This window comes from Stenella coeruleoalba (assembly GCF_951394435.1).
Source record: "Stenella coeruleoalba genome assembly, chromosome: 10".
Taxonomy (NCBI): Eukaryota; Metazoa; Chordata; class Mammalia; order Artiodactyla; family Delphinidae; genus Stenella; species Stenella coeruleoalba.
The window spans coordinates 30,644,021-30,661,674 of NC_137156.1; the positions used below are offsets into that span (position 1 = coordinate 30,644,021).

General features: G+C 38.3%; 1 protein-coding gene across 16 annotated transcripts in view; it reads left to right on the forward strand.

Moving 5' to 3' along the window:
* The window catches only part of CYP39A1 (cytochrome P450 family 39 subfamily A member 1), an 80,232-nt gene that overhangs the window by 25,569 nt on the left and 37,009 nt on the right, over nucleotides 1-17,654 (forward strand). For all 16 annotated transcript variants that reach the window (XR_013830046.1, XR_013830047.1, XR_013830048.1 and 13 more), the window contains one exon: nucleotides 14,433-14,566. Coding sequence is in view for 2 of the 16 variants with exons in the window: in XM_079933239.1 (XP_079789365.1) it covers nucleotides 14,433-14,566 (134 nt within the window). In the remaining 14 variants the exon portion in view is untranslated. The remainder of the gene's footprint in view (nucleotides 1-14,432; nucleotides 14,567-17,654) is intronic.

Here is a 17,654-nt window from a genome sequence, read left to right on the forward strand (position 1 = left end):
TGAATGGAGACGTTTCCGCTAGTTTATTCAGCATAAATTGGCCTGTTTGGGAGTAGATTTTTTTTAAACCCTTTAATATGTCAAATTATATATTCTGATGTAAAAAAATAATAAATGACTTGGTTTTCTTGGAAGAACACAATATAACAGTAAGACAAAAGACCGTGATGCCAATGAACAATTATCACTCCTCTCCTTCGTGATTGCTGAACGTTAATATTGGATTTTTCAATTTATTTTGACTGCTTCTTATTGAGTTAAACCAAAAATCAAATTGGCTTGGCCAACATGGATATTGAAGCCATACTGTCTCTGAGCCTTGAGTGTGAATCACCAGATGCTAGGTCGTATTTCACAGAAATGGTGAGCATTAGAATCACTGAGTACCAACAGTGCTAACAAGTGAGATTCTGGAGATACACTGGTGGATGTAAGAGAAGGTGACCTGCCTATATGGAGCTTACGTCTACAAAGCTAATGGAAATGTGCCTGCCTGCGTGTCTACAAATGACAAAGGGAACGTGTTCTTGATCATCACATGCTCTATCTTAGCAGAGTCTGCTCCTGACATAGGGTTCTCCAAATTCCTGGTCTTTAAGAAATAAAAAGGTAGTGATGGGGATGGTTGGGGTAATATGGGGAGCCTATCTGACCCAAAGGCCACAACAGAAGCCTTACATTAATTGAAATTTCTACTGTGCTTGAATGTTGAACTCTTGAACACAGTTCTAGTGGAGGAAGACAAAACTTTCCCCCTTTTTCTATATTCTTGTTTGTTTTCAGAACCTGTTGTTCTCCTCTGGCAGAAAAATTCTCCTTCAAGTAGTAGTACCGGTGTACTATCTATAGTATATCAGTGCTTTCAGTTTATAAAAGATCAAGCGTTTTTTCCCTGCTTATACAGAAGCAGTTCAGATCAATTGAAGCATAAGATGTAGCAGCTCAAGAATTTAGATATTGTGAGTGAAGGCCACAGATCTTTGGAGGTTGATATCAAGGGAGATACCCATGTGCCCATACAAAGGATCCTGTCAAAGGAAGGACATTAAAGTGCATGAAATAAGAATCAGACTGAGTATGGCATTTCTCCCATTCTTTTGCTCTTTTCTTTGCTTTTTTTTTTTTAAAGTTAATTTATTTGGCTGCACCAGGTCTTAGTTCCAGCATGCAGGATCTAGTTCCCTGACCAGGGATTGAACCAGGGCCCTCTGCATTGGGAGCGCGGAGTCTTAACAACTGGACCACCAGGGAAGTCCCTATAATGCTCTTTTCTGTTACAAGATTACCTTTTCCTTCTTTGAAGACGCTTTTAGTGAACTTCTAACTCAGCATCTCTCTAGCCTCAATACTCACCGCTAGAGCCCATCCCGGACACTTTGCCCAACTTCCTTATAAAATAAGTCTGAGGGTGAAAGCTGCTGTTGAATACTTGGTCTTTTGTATCTGGCTTCTTTCACTTAGTATAATATTATATTTTGTATGTTGATGTTTTAAGTTAGTTGATTTTCAGATGTTGAACCCCCTTGCGTTCCTGAGATAAATTTTTAGTTATGGTGTGTAATTCATATAAAACATATGACTTTATATACGTTGCTGGATTCAGTTTGTTGAGGAAGTTTGCATCTATATTAATAAGATATATTGATTTATAGTTTTCTTTCTTGTGATATCTTTGTCTGGTTTTGGTATCAGAATAATTTTGACTTTATAGAATGACTTCAGAAGTATTTCCCTCCTCTTTTATTTTTTGGAAGAGTTTGTGAAGGATTGATGTTAATTCTTCTGTAACCATATGGTAGAATTCACCAGTGAAGTGATCTGGTCCAGAAATTTTCTTTTTTGAGAAGTTTTTGATTAATTCAATCTCTCCACTTGTTACAGGTCTGTCCAGATTATCTATTTCTTCTTTTTTAAATTTGAGGTATAATTGACATACAATATCCTATTCGTTTTTGATGTACAACATAATGATTTGATATATGTATATATCGGGAAATGATCACCACAATAAATTTAGGTAACATCCATCACCACACATAGTTACAATATTTTTCTTGTGATGAGAACTTTGAAGATCTACTATCTTACCAACTTTCAAATATATAATACAGTATTATTAACTATAGTCACAATGCTGTACATTACATCACCAGAAGAATATGGAATGCTTCACAAATTTTAGTGTCATCCTTGCACAGGGGCCATGTTAATCTTCCCTGTACCTTTGCAATCTGCTGAAGTGAGAACTATATATTTCTTCTTGAGTCAGTTTTGGAGTTTGTGTCTTTTTAGGAGTTTATCCATTTCATGTAGGTTATTTAACTTGTTGGCATACAACTGTTCCTAGTTTTCCCCATAATCTTCTTTATTTCTATAAGCTCACTAGGAAAACATCTCCCTCATTCTTAATTTTAGTAATTTATGTCCTCTTTCTTTTTCTCTTGGTCAGTGTAGCTAACGGGTTATCAATTTTGTTTTCAAAGAACTAACAGTTGATTTTATTGATCTTATTTTTTCTATTGATTTTCTGTTCTCTATTTCATTTATTTCTGTTCCAATCTTTATTATTTATAATTTCTATCTCCTTATCGATATTCTCTATTTAGTTCTTTAGACATGGTTAATTATTTGAATATATTCAAAATATCTGATTTATAAGTGTTTCTTTAGTAAATCCAATGTCTGAGTTTCTTCAGGGATAGTTTCTATTGAGTGCTTTTTCCCTGTGTGGACTATATGTCCTTGTTGCATGTCATATTTCATGTTTTTTGTCATGTGTCTTACAATTTTTAAATTTTGTCCAATTTAAAGCTGGACATTTAAAATAATATAATGTGGTAATTCTGGAAATCAGATTCTCCTCTCTGCTCAGGGTTTCTTATTATTGCTGTTTGTTGTTCTTGCTTGTTTGTTTGTTTACATAAGTAAATTCCAAAAATATTTGATGTTGATAAATGCTATGTGAAAAAGAAAACAGAGCAGATTAGGGAGGATCAAGGGTGCCAGAAATGGGGGGAAAGTGGTAGGTTTAAATAGTTGGATCAGAGTTGACCTTCCTGGAAAGGTGATGTTGAGCAAGGACTTGAAGATGGTTAGGCGTTAGAAAACACATATCTAGAGGAAGAGCTGGTTTGAGTTAGAGACTGCAGGTGTGGCCTCACTGTGTTCTCACAGAATTCTCACAGGCATTAACATTTGGGTCCTATTTGGACTGTGTTTTCAAGCAATTTTCTTTTCTAATTTAGGATTCCCACTGTGAGTATCTGCCCACCAGCAGAAGGTCATTCGAACTTAAAAACAAACAAAAACAAATAAAAATGCATTTAAATTTTTAAACTGGTTGCATTTGGCCCTTTTCACCTTCTTGTGTTAATTTAGGGTAGCATTTACAGCACACTTGTTTGTTTTTGTGTTGTTTTTTTTTTTGCATGTGTGTATTGTTTTTGGTTTTTAGTGGCGATTCAGTTTTATTGCACATTTATTTAAGGGAAAAATTAGTAAATTTTTTTCTGTTAATTTACAAGGAATCAGGTTAGTTAACAGAAATGCACCTGCATAGAAACAATTCCTATCTTACATAAAATCATGATTTGTGGATCATAAAAGACACACTACAAAATTTTCCCTGGATAAAAGTCAGAAATTTGATTCATGACTTTCAATCCTGTCACTCACTAATTGTGTGATTTGGGATAAAAGAGAAAATTTACTCAGAGCCAACCAATAACGTTTCTTGACACCACTGTGTTCTGATTTAGCAGCAATCCCGCCTGGGGACAGACCAACACTGTCAAGTGACCAGATGCTATTACCTGGTGACACTAACTTAATGGCTACACTCACCATGCAGTGGTGAGAAAAGATTTCATCTCTGCTCATAATTATAAACAAGCATAAAAACTAGCAGAGTGATAAATGAGGCTCAGATCCTGTGATGATGTTCTAGGCACATTCCATGTTGTTTGCATGATTTTAATTAGTTCATCAGTTTTACTTCGTTGCATTTAAACATTTTCATTTATTCTTGAAATCTTCTCTGTAGTCATCTCTTACCCATGTTATAACGTATTCAACTTTTATCCGCTTGGATGTGTCCCAGTACCATATAGAAAACCCATAGCAACGTCCTTGGAGGATTCTATCATGGCATATGAAAGACCTGAGTCCCTCCAGCTCACTGAAGAAGCTCACTCTTGCTACCCCTCTGCAGCCTGCCAGGGCTTGATAGCTGATTAGCCAAAGTTGTGTCTGTGATGGAGCCTTGGCCCTTATGCCACATATCGACCAAAATACTGAAGAAAGAGATCAGTAGCAGAGCCAAGGCCACTACAATGGAGTTATGAATGGAGAAAAGTTATTTTATTTAAAAAAGTTCTCTCCGTTCCCATTGCTAGCCGGACAACATGAACCTAATCTGGAGATTTTGGAGGCTTTGGCATACGATACAGGAAATTTCTTACATAGCCTCATTTTCCTCTGCTAGCCCAGATTTTAAAACTCCTGGAATAAACTCAGAAGACATTAAATTATGCCAGAGCTTTTCACAAACTACTTCTCATCCATTGACCTTGCAGAATCTATGTAGAATACCTAAGAAAGTGTTTATAAATGCAGGAGATTTCATTGGAAACCCACTCCAAATATATAATTTTCTTGTCTTCTTTTCCCCTTGGCCTTAATGACCAAGATGGTGTCACCTTGGAGCTCACAACTGGTTACTTTCCAATCCGCTAATCCAGGCACAAAGACAAGGGTGAAACTTGGGTGGTTGATATCTGGCCCCGAGAGGTTTCCCAGGAGGCTACATTCCTTCCATTATTTTCTGCCTATATAATACCTGAGGTGTGTCTTGTGACACAGTAACCCAGGAGATTTTGTGTGAAGTCATTCTGTCTTCATTTATCGCCTGGCTTCAGCAGGTGGAAGGAGATACCTCTGATAGCTGTAGATTATTCACAAGCTTAGAGATCGGTCCTGCTCTGGAAGTTCTCATTTTATTAAGTCTTTCACTATCTCACCCCAGTGTAGCACAGTTAATCTGCTTTGCTCATTCTCTACATTTTTCATTCAAACACAGTTCTTTTCTCTGAGTGTTCTGTTGGAGAATTATTCAGGCATTTAGATACTCTTTTGCCCTCTTTAGAAAATAATGAGATAAAGGTATTCAAGCCAGGTCGACATCTCTCCAGAGAACGCAATCCAAAAATTTAGAATTATTAGGCAGAGTTTATAAAGAAAGGGTATTTCTAGATCTAAATTGATTTTACCTGTTACTGGTTACCCATTGTTGTCTTTTTGCATCAATATCTCTACCTTTTATTTATTATAAATTGGACTATGTCCTTTATTCCTTGAAAAAAACCATCATAATTATGAAGCAGGCTTCATTTTATATTCTAGTAGGAGAGGAACTGATAATCTCTTTTTAATATATGAAAGAAATGTTTCTGCCAGTAACATAGGGTACTATTTTTTTAGAGGAGAATCTTATTTGGTTGCGTTGGTATAGTGGCATTCATCTTTTCTCTAAATGATTGAATGGGATTTGGTATATTTTTATATGTACGTTGACAGATGGAAGGAAGGGTGGGGAAGGTCATTCTGTTGATTCTTGACTGTGTCTTCCGTCCATCTTAATAACCTGTTCTGAGCACTATTGTTGTCCTTGGTATCTTTCTCAATTCGTTGTTATAGCTGCCTCTTTCATTCTTGGTCTGTAGTTATGAACATCAGACTGAAGCCGCTAATCAAAGTGTACCTCCAAAAGGTTATTGCTTATAATTTTCAATAGGTGTCAAGCAGAGTGCCGTGCACTGGTTATCGATCCCAGGGGAGGACTCTAAACACTTCTGCTCACTGCATCTTGGTATCAGAGTTGCCAAGGAAAACACAGTGCTGTCAGGCACTGGATGCAACAATGCTAAACTTACATAGAGAAGAAAGAGAGTAAGATCAGCTTCAGGAGTGGGTGTCAGTCCCCCATCACCAGGATGTCTCTCTCCCTGTGGGCGACGCAGGGAAATTGGCCACTGCACACCTCTCTCACACCGCAGTGGAAGGAACCCTGTCCCTTTTCCTCGGAGGGCAGATGTAACAGTGGGGTTGGACAGGTGCTGTATTCTGCACATACTTTAAGCAGAGACAGAAGAGTACTCTCTGCCCCTGAAACAGGAGAGATATTCCCACATAAGGTGATGCACCTGGAACAGGCTGTGTAGAGGCTGTGTGGGCCCTTTGTCTCTTGGTGAGGAAGTGTTCCAGGCCCAAGGCCCACCCTTCCGCAGCTGAGTTGGGGCTGAAAGACTGAGCATGAGACCTGCTTTTCCCAACAATAGGAATATATGCCTGATCATCAAAATTCATCCTAAATCCTTAAGATGCCAAAAAGTCATATCCACCCCTGGAAGAGTCCGAAGAACCAGAGCTGGAAGTTCAGAAATGACTGAGGTGTTTGGAAGAAGCTGGTGACTAGAGAGGGAGAATTGAAGGAGCTGCGACCTGCCAGGCTCCAGCTACAGTCCCTAAAGCCCTAATACCCGTATTCACTGTCCATGGACAGTCTCTAGACTTATTCTCTGCTTTTCCCAGTCTGTATCCACCACAAATACCTTAAGCTGTTTTTAAGTCTTCCTTTCCACTTTCCATCTGTCCTTCCTGTTTATTTAACTGGTATTTCTCTTACATAAAGACACTGAGGACAGGTCGAGGACAGGACCTAGAGGGAGGAAACTATAGCATTTAAAAATATACATATTTTTAGGGGTTCCCTGGTGGCGCAGTGGTTGAGAGTCCGCCTGCCGATGCAGGGGACACAGGTTCGTGCCCTGGTCCGGGAGGATCCCACATGCCATGGAGCGGCTGGGCCCATGAGCCATGGCTGCTGAGCCTGCGTGTCCAGAGCCTGTGCTCCGCAACAGGAGAGGCCACAGCAGTGAGAGGCCCGCGTACCGCAAAAAATAATATATATATATATATATATATATATGTATATATACATATTTTTAAAAAACAATCTAAATAAAGAAAAAGCCATATCATGTTCCTATACGGGAAGACTTAATATCATGAAAATGCCAACCACTTTCAAATTAATATATATTTAATTAATTATAAGGAATATTCCAATGGTTTTGGTGGGGAGGAAATTAATGAAATGACTTAAATATTTTTTTTGAAGAATAAGTGTGATTAGAAATCAAGATTAATCGAAGTGTAGATAGGTGAGGCCATATTTGCCCTACCAGCTAGTAAAACTTATTATATAAGTTGCTATAACAAAAGAGTACATGACTGGCACAGGACAAATAATTGATCAACATGGCCCTTATTTGCTTCCCTTTTGCCAAAAAAAGCAAATTCAGAATCTTTTCTTTCAAAGGTAAAAAAAAAATTACAGGAAAAAAGTCACTTTTCTATTTTGTTTCATATTCTTGAGGCAAAAGTTTCTAAACTGTCAACATTTGCAATGAGTTAATGTTCTAGAAGCCTGCAGTCATCTGGGAGACTATATTTATAGTCAGTTTATAGGGAACGACTGAGAACTAAAAAGCATGTAACTCCACAGCCTAGCATGTACTTCATAATCTTTCATCTCCTCTCATCTTCTTTCTCTTGATTTTTTAAAAATAAATTTAACTTAATATCTTTCTTACAGAATTTTGTCTCACAGTGCATGTTCAGTAGTGGACGTGTACAGTAATGGACATGCATAGTAATAAAGGAAGTTAGTATTTTGTAAGGAATAAAACCCAAAGTGTACACCATTTTTCTCTATCAAAGAAACATTTAGGGGTTCCAGATTAATATGGCAGAGTAGGAAGATCCTGAGCTCACCTCCTCCCAGGGACACACCAAAACCACAACTACAAGTAGAATGATTATCTCTGAGAATGACCTGAAGACTAGCAGAACAGATTTTCTACAACTAAGAATGTAAACAGAATGCCATGTCAAGATGGGTAGGAGGGTCAAAGATGCAGTCTAGACAGAACCCATACCCCCAGTGTGGTGACCCACATGTGGGAGGGATAGCACAACTGCAGAGGTGCCCGCTTCACAGTGAGGGGGTCCAAGCCCATGTGGGGATCCTCAGCTTGGGGACCTGCATAGGCAAGATGAGCTCCCATAACATCTGGCTTTGAAGACCAGTGGGGTTTACATTTGGGAGAGCTGGAGGGCTGTGGGAAACTGAGACTCTGCTCTTAAAGGGTGCACACACAAACTCACTTACTCTGAGTACCAGCACAGAGGCAGGAGAATGTGAGGGGTACCTGGGTCATATGCTGCAGGAGCTTCCCTGAACAATTTGGGGGTGAGTGCTGGAGGGGTAGGGATCTGGTGGAATTTTCTCCAGGGTTGAAGGCACTGGCCAATGCCATTTTTTTTTTTTTTAACCTCTCCTTCCACCATCTGGCCCAGTACTGGCAGGCAACATTTCTGTCACTCTCCATCAACTAGCTAACACCATGTGCCCCACGCCAGCGTTCTCCTGAGGACCCACCCTGCCCATCCCACCCTCCCCAGCCAGCCCCTTCAAAGCGGCCCCTGCCCCACCTGGCAAGTGGCCTCAGCTGGCCCCCGGCAACTGTACAACGTGGCTCCACCTCTGGGGGGCGGGGGGGCACCCTGCATGCCATGAACCCACAGCAGTCACAGCAGAGCCACACAGCCAGCCGGGGCACAGGTGCAATCCAACCACACAGGAGGATGCACATAGCACACATGTGGGACATCCCAGGAGCACCTGGCTCTAGTGGCCAAGAGGGATTGCACCCCTGTGCCCCACAGAACACCTTATACATAAGCCTGCTGTTTCAAGAACAGGAGATATAGCTGATCTACTTAATGCATAGGAATAGACACAGAGGGTTAGGCAATTGAAAAGATAAAGGAATATCTTCCAAACAAAAGAAAAAGATAAAAACCTCAGAAAAAGAACTAAATGAAACAAAGATAGCAATTTACCAGATAAAGAGTTCAAAATTATAGTCATAAAAATGTTCACCAAAGTTGGGAGAAGAATGGATGAACTCAGTGAAAACTTGAAAAGGCAAATAGAAGATATGAAAAAAGACCCAATCAGAACTGAAGAATACAATAACTGAAATAGAACATACACTAGAGGGAATCAGCAGCAGATTAGAGGATGCAGAAGAATGGATCAGCAATCTGGAAGACAGGGTAGTGGAAATCACCCAATCAGAACAGCAAAAAGAATAAAAACCAATGAGGAAGGCTTCCCTGGTGGCGCAGTGGTTGAGAATCTGCCTGCTAATGCAGGGGACACAGGTTCGAGCCCTGCTCTGGGAGGATCCCACGTGCCACGGAGCAACTAGGCCTGTGAGCCACAACTACTGAGCCTGCGCGTCTGGAGCCTGTGCTCCGCAACAAGAGAGGCCGTGACAGTGAGAGGCCTGCACACCACGATGAAGAGTGGTCCCCGCTCGCCACAACTAGAGAAAGCCCTTGCACAGAAACGAAGACCCAACACAGCAACATCTTAAAAAAAAAAAAAAAAAAAAAAAACAATGAGGATAGCTTAAGAGATCTCTGGGACAACTACAAGCATACGAACATTTACATTATAGGGGTCACAGAGGAGAAGAGAGAGAGAAAGGGACAGAAAACATATTTGAAGAAATAATGGCTGAAAACTTCCCTAACCTGGTGAAGGGAACAGACAGATATGTCCAGGAAGCAGAGAGAGTTCCAAACAAGATGAACCAAAGACACCCACACCAAGACACATTATAATTAAAATGTCAAAAGTTAAAGACAAAGAGAGAATCTTAAAAGTTTCACAATATTTCTTTTCACATTTAAAAGAATATTGCAGAAAGGAGTTTATTGCTGTCTCTGTTCTCTAAAAACTGACTTTTTTTTTTCAGGAGCTTATCTTGAGGTCTCTGCTTGAGAAAATATGCCAGAAAACTAGCTTCCTACTGTTATTGTCTGTCAGCAATTGATGTCTCTGCTTCATTGCCTTTTAAGAGAAATCATAGAAATGCTGGATTTTTTCAAAGCTGTTATATCATTTCCCCAAATAACAGTATAAACACCAACTTTTGTTATTTGATATTGCTTTTTAGCAAAATTATTATAAAATTTGAAAAGCAAATTTCATGACCAAATTTTGGTAGGAATCATTGCTTAAGGTTATTACATCAGATTCTTTATTTTTCAGCCTTTATCTCATGCATTTTTTATCCCAGTTCACCGTCCTTTTTAAACATTTTAAATAAGCTGTTCTGTGAATATGAAAGACAACGTCTGTGAAGGAAGACAACTTCACGGTATAGAACAGCAAACAGAACTGAGAATCCCTGCTTTCAAAAGTAAAGAAACAGGTGGTAGAATGTGTAGGGATGCACTCTTTACATTTCAGTGGAGTATGTTCTTTGCTTCACTTCTCTGTGTGTCCCTTGGTAGACATACACCTGTCTTTCATTTGTGGGGAAGCACAGGGCCTCCTCAATGTTCATCCCCACCTTCTGATTCAGTCTCCTCAGAATTATGTCTCCAAAGGTATGAATGACTCGGCAAATGCCTGTCATTCTCCTTTTTTTTTTGCAAAACATGGGTTATTTTCCCAAAATGATTAGTTAAATCTTGATATAATGTTACTTCAGGACTCTAGGAACAGAATTTTTGTATTTTATGTATTTATTTATTGAATAAATGTGTGTGTGTGTGTGTGTGTGTGTGTGTGTGTGTGTGTGTGAAGGGGAGGGAGCTTGAAATATGAAGAAGACAGAGGAGTCATCTCTCAACAAAGGACCTGCTTTAGTGATCCTGTTTGATTCATGTTCCTTTTTTCTTTAGGTCCAAGAAATCATATTTTTATAATTAATTTTGGAATTTAAGTTACTTTTCTCTCTGCCTGGGTGAGCGCTACTCATCCTTCCAGGCTTAGCTGAAACTCCAGCCCTAGGCAAGAGGGAATGAATGCCACTGAGACTCAAATCCTCTCTTATGAAACTTATATTATAGTTATTTGTATCCAGATATTATTTTGTGTCCTTATGTCCAAGCTCCTTGAAAACAGTGACTGTGTCTTTCTTATTCGTTTCTCCTCTTAGGGGAGGTGCTGGGACCCAGGGAGCAAGGGTAAGGGCTTTTAGTGTAGACAGACATAGGTTTGAAGGCTGCTCTGACACTTTCAAGCTTCTCCTTGGACACATGATAACTTGATAGTCGGCAGATTGTGATGAGGAATAAATGAAGTGGTCCAACATATTGGTGACATTAGATGGTCAATAAATTAGTATTATTCTCTTCCTATCTCTTACAGCACCTATGCTTGGGCTAACATGTAACAGATATGAAGCAAATATATATTGAGTGAATAAATGGTTGAAGTAGTAGAATTTTAATCTATTATATATCCTTAACAAATATAAATTACAGTTACTGTGTTCTAACATGCTTGTCATCATACCTGCGGAAACCCAGAACTATACAGAATATTTTAGAAACATTCTTTGCTATTTCTGAACTCAAGACTCATCCTTTCTTTTATTTGGTTTCAAATATCCTATGATTTGGTTTGACTTTTTTTTTTTTTTTTTGGTACGCGGGCCTCTCACTGTTGTGGCCTTTCCCGTTGCAGAGGACAGGCTCCGGATGCACAGCCTCAGCGGCCATTGCTCACGGGCCCAGCCGCTCCGCGGCATGTGGGATCTTCCCCGACTGGGGCACGAACCCGTGTCCCCTGCATCGGCAGGCAGACTCTCAACCACTGCGCCACCAGGGAAGCCCCTGGTTTGACTTTTATTGCATTTGTGCCAAGAATTAAACAGATGGCTTCTGAATTTTACCCCAAATCACCCATAGTTTCTTCCCTGGCTGCCTTTTGTACTGGTCCCCATCTCCATTAGGCCCTAGCCCTTTTGATGATTACCTTGGCATTCTTCCAAGTGGAGCCTTCTAATTTTAGAGTCAAAACACTGGAAGAACAAACCACAGATGTGCATTGAAATATGTACAGTATGGGTACAGAGCCATTTCTAAGAGTTATAATAAGAAAGGTCTTTAACCTGAAGATGTTGTTTGAAAACAACATCTTTTTCTTTGTCTAGTTTGAGAATACTACCTTATTTTTCCTACATCACACTGGGACTTGAGAAACTAAAAATATTTTTTCAAAACATTTATTTTCCAAGCGTAGTCTACATCCCTTCTACATTTGTAGGTCCTAATAGATTTTGTTTTCAACTCAGAACAAGCTTTTGTTTATTGTATAATACAAAACATTTTTTTGAACTTTATAATTCAATTTGTCTCCTCAGAATAATTCATAAAAAACTTTTTCTCCAAAAGAAAGTCAGAAACTTCACTATTACCAGAGTCCAAACTTTTTCAAGGCCAGAATTAGGCCTGTCTCATAATAGGTTGGTCACTTTGGAGTCACACAGATCTGATTTCAAACACAAAATCTGACCCGTGGTAGTCATTTATCCGTGATCAATTAGAGAAATATTTATTTTCTGTATCCTATAGCTTCAGTAAAGTAAAATACAAAAAATAAGTAGAGGGATTGTTTGGTGAATTTGTCTAATGTAGATGCTCTAAATAGATTTTTAAAGAGAAAAACCTTTTTTAAAGTAAGATTTAGAATGTGAAGTGTAGGTTACTGCTCATTTATTTGTAATGTCCATTCGGCAAGGGCCTTCATTTGCTGGGGTCACCTTGGTTTCCAAGATAAAGGTGAAATTGGTCTGAACTCCCTCCCAGAGTTCTAGGGATCTTTGGAGGGAGAAGTGATGGAGGCGGCCAGAAGTGGAGGCCTGTGCCTCTCGGAGTTTCTCTTGACTTCCAGTCTCACATTTCCTGATTTCTCCACTTCCGCTCTTTTCTCTTCTGCAGTTCTGCCTCTTTTCCATACTGCATTGCTTCCTGGACATACCCAGATCTTTATTACCCCAAGTGTTAACTTAAGGTATGTGTTAGCTGACTTTATTAAAATATTTAAAAATATAGGACAAGGAAAGGGAAAATTGCACAGTAGCCAGAAACAACTTAAAATTGAGTATGTGACTTAAAGTTGAATTTTCTGTTCTTAAAAGTCCCATCTGCCATTTCTCCCTTGGAGAGTTTTCCTTAGTTTTCTAATAGGTTGTCGGTCACCTGCCATGTAGACAATGGTCTTCTTTTTCTTTTTTTTTTTCACTCAAGTACGCTCTAAAAGAAACTCAGGTCCCCTCATACATTTTTAAGTTGTCTTCTAAAATTTGTTATCCTGCATTTCAATATTTCCCTGCTTTTAAGTATCTTCAAATATCTTATATCTCATAGAACGGTTTCCTTGCCTGCATGGTGTACCTGTTAACTGTGTGTTCATTTCTCACCTCCTAGACTGAGTGTATAGATGCCCCTATGGGAATTAATAGACCCAGAGCTCAAAAACCCTAGTTCCCAGACTCCACTAACGAGAAACATTTGCTTCTGACGCCTCAGGAATTCCACCTGGACTGACAGAGAAGGTTTCCCAGGCAGCACCCACCCAACCCTCTTCTGCAGGATGGGCTGGCTTTAGGACAAGCCTTATCCAGAGTCAAAGAGAAATGTGGCTGGAGACCCACATTCCATTCTCATCCACTCATGCCCAGTACAGCTGGGGGGAAAATGTGAACGTTGACTTAAACTGACCATGTTGTTGACTTTTATTAAGCAAATACTGTCAAAATCGAAAGCTGAGTTGTTTAATTTTCAAAATGTAAACATTTTACTTGAAATATCACGAATTAAACTGTCTCATTTGACTGAAGGCCCTGACCATATGTTGGTCCATAGAAAGAGCAACCGCAATCCTTTTCCACGTGACTTCAATCTAAATATTAGCTAAGGTATGCAACTTACAGTAGGAATGTTTGATGTACCTGTGTTTAGAGAGCTCATCGTTCCAGATGAAATACATGTGTCCCGTCACCCCTTTCCTAATATTCTTTTTGGGCTTTCTGAAATGTATGATTAAAAAGCAAAAACAAAAACAAATCAGCAGGGAAGAGATAGAAGTAGTAAGTCAGGTGGCTTCTCAGATCTCTTACTTCGTACTTTGGACGCCGATCTTTTATTGCTCTTTCCTTAAGTGGAATGAGAATTTGGACAAGAAACAATGAAATGAGTAAAAATTGAACATCTTTCTGACAGGGACTATCTTAGTCATCTGATAGCCACAGGACTGTGAGAACCAAGGTTGGATACCAATCCATTACATTACAGTAATCAACATTGGTTTAGTTTTATATGCCATACATTTTATCTTGGTAAGAAGAAAATGATGAAAAGAGTCAATAACTTATTAAACTTGGTATGCAAAAGTAATAATAATATTAACACCTGATATCAGAGACAGTATTTAACTTATATAGCTTACATAAAATCATTTTCTGGCCTCTTTAAGTCCACCTTTTTTTTTTAAATTCTCTTTCCAGGTAAAGATAAGATTAAAGTGTCTGAGGATGACTTGAAGAAACTCCCTCTAATTAAATGGTGTATTTTGGAAACCATTCGTTTAAGAGCCCCTGGTGTCATTACCAGAAAAGTGCTGAAGCCAGTTAAAATTTTGGTGAGCAATGGTTTTGTTTTAAAATAATGAACCTTCTGGGGAAAAAAAGTAGCTATTTTGCCCATTTATTATTAGGTAATTTCTTAAGTTCTATGAAGTACTCTGTGACCCTAGAATAGGTTACTAATAAGAGTTGTGCAGCACCAGTTTGTTAATATAGATATCTATCTATTGGCAACTATTTTAGCTAAAACATAAGCCTTTCATAATCATTTTGGCTATGTGATTCTATATCAAAATTAGTATAATCCTATTTCAATCGGGCAGGAGGGTCGGATAGTATTTCCTCTGCTGAACCAACCAATGAGTATTCCTGAGTTGGAATAGGTTGAGGAATTGAGTGTGTGAGGGAAGTCCTTTAGGATAACTGGAAGACAGTTCAGACCACAGATCACAGATACCGGAACAGATAGCAGGAATGCCATGGGTAATAGAAACTGATATTAGGAATTAGTGACTGAGTGAGGTCCTCTCTATGGGCAAAGTAGGAGAATATTCTCAAGTGCACCATGAAAGGTACGTGCATGTGGCAAACGTTCAGTTCAATATCTGGTGAATCATTCAGGCAGAACAAAAAACATTATTTTTTAAAGGAATGATTTGGGACCTAAATTATCCAGATAGATTATAATTAGTCAGCCCTCCGCTCTTGTTAGCTTTTTTCCCCACGGCTTAAGAGTGCTTGGATTAAAATCAAGAAAATTTTGTAGTAATAGAATTCAAAAGAGACAAAAAAATCCAAATTTGATACAAGTTGCAACTTGCTAAATCCAAAAAAAACATAGTTTAACTGATCTTATGTAGATTGTAGCATTTAGTTTCAGTGAGATTTTAACAGTTTTTGCTTTTAAATAATCAAATTATCAATTACTTTAAAACTATGACTATAAGAGAATATATATTTAAATATTTATAAATTTAAATATATATAAATTTATATATGTAGTAAAAGAATATATATATTCTGTATTGAGAGGAAATAGTCAAACAACTTGGTGCAATTAAGTAGAGCAATGTGTTTATTACTTTGAATATTACTATAATTGTTATTGAACTTTTAGTAAGCCTTGTCTATATTCTGGGTAGTAGGAAATTAGCTGAAATGCAGAATAGTTATTTGACAAATAAGTGGGTATTTTGATTGTTATTCTAAGCATATAGATACTATACAAGTTTTGTTAGATTAATACCTGAGTATTTCTGTTATTCTGGAAATGGTATTTTTAATTTTTATTCTTTTATTTATTTTAATAAAGTGGGCTTTTCTTTTTATTTATTTATTTTCTATTTGGCTGCGTTGGGTCTTCGTTGCTGTGCGTGGGCTTTCTCTAGCTGTGGCGAGCGGGGGCTACTCTCCGTTGCGGTGCACAGGCTTCTCATCGCAGTGGCTTCTCTTGTTGCAGAGCACGGGCTCTAGGTGCACGGGCTTCAGTAGTTGCGGCGCACGGGCTCAGTAGTTGTGGCTCGTGGGCTCTAGAGCACAGGCTCAGTAGTTGTGGCACACAGGCTTGGTTGCTCTGCGGCATGTGGGACCCTCCCGGACCAGGGTTTGAACCCGTGTCCCCTGCATTGGCAGGCGGATTCCCAACCACTGCCCCACCAGGAAAGCCCTGTAAATGGCATTTTTAAAAACTTTGATTCTCCATTGTACATTACTTGTCTGTAGGAATATAGTTGATTTTTGTGTGTTGACCTTGTATCTGCAATGTTGTGACATCAATATAGAAACCTAAGTTTCATTACAGTGTAAATCTGTCATTGAAAACTTTTTTTATACATTATTCTTCACATTTCATGCATCTATGGAGTTTTCATATTTATTTCAAGGCCACATTAATAGTACATTGAGTTGATAGCTTAAATATTTAATTATTTCCTGACTCTTGAGAGTTTAGGTAGTTTTTTTTTAATATGGTAATTATTTGTATCTTTGTGCCTAGTACATTCTCTTTTTTAAGGATTATCATTGAATTATGTTTTCGTAGTGGATTACTGGTCCAAGGGTATGAACACATTTATGATTCACTGCCTAAAATCCTTTTACAAAACTGGGCTATTTTATAGGTCCACCACCTATGGATTCCCAATAAAAAAATCTTAATTAAAAGTAATAGATATCCAAAACCATTTAATAAATTATTTTAAAAATTCATAGTCTCTTACTTCTACCTCCTCACACCCACATGTTCTTCCTAGAGGACACGAGGCTCAGAAGCATCCGAGGCGCCTTCCAAGCCCTCGCAGCTGCAGTTATGCCTCTCTCAGTGGTAGAGCAACCCCACAATCACGTACTCAGGCTACTATCATCCCAGAATGCTCCAGCATTTCCTTTCATTATTTTTCACATCTCTTTTTAATATTTGTAAAAGGTGCAGTGTTTCCTGTACCTGCTATTTCTTCTGTACACAAAATAAACACTGCCTTTCCTCTTAGGAGGCCCAAACTAATCACTGTGATGTTCACCCTACAGAGTTGAGACTTTAAAAATAATAAATGGAACAGGTTTTTTTTTTCTTATTACACAAGCAAAGCATGGTAATTAGGGGGAAAAAAGACCATAAAAAGAAGCTAAAGGAAGAAATTAAAAATTGCTTAGAATCTTGCAAGTTAGAGATAACCACTATGAACATTTGGTATTATTATAATTTCAGAATTTTTTTCTGTAATATGTGCATTAAAAAAATAAATTGGGGTCACACAAAGCTAGTTTTCTCACAACCTGCTTTTATTTTATTTAATAATAGATCCCAGATAGTTTTCTGTATCAATAAAAGATATCTACATCATTTTGAATTACAGCATAATCTAATATATGGACATCAAATAAATTTTAAAATCTGTTCAATGTTCTTGAATATGTACGTGGCTTCCATTCTTTCACTATTATAAATAGTGCAAAGATTAACATTCCTGTAGCTAAATATTTGTGCACTGATTATTTCCTTAGTATAAATTCATATGACTTGGTTCTTTTAAACTTCAAGTATTTTCTAAAACAGGTGAAATGTCTTTGCTGAACATATTAATATGCTCCCAGGAATTTGGATCATAAAAATCATTTCAGATGGGATCATCTATGTTTTGACCA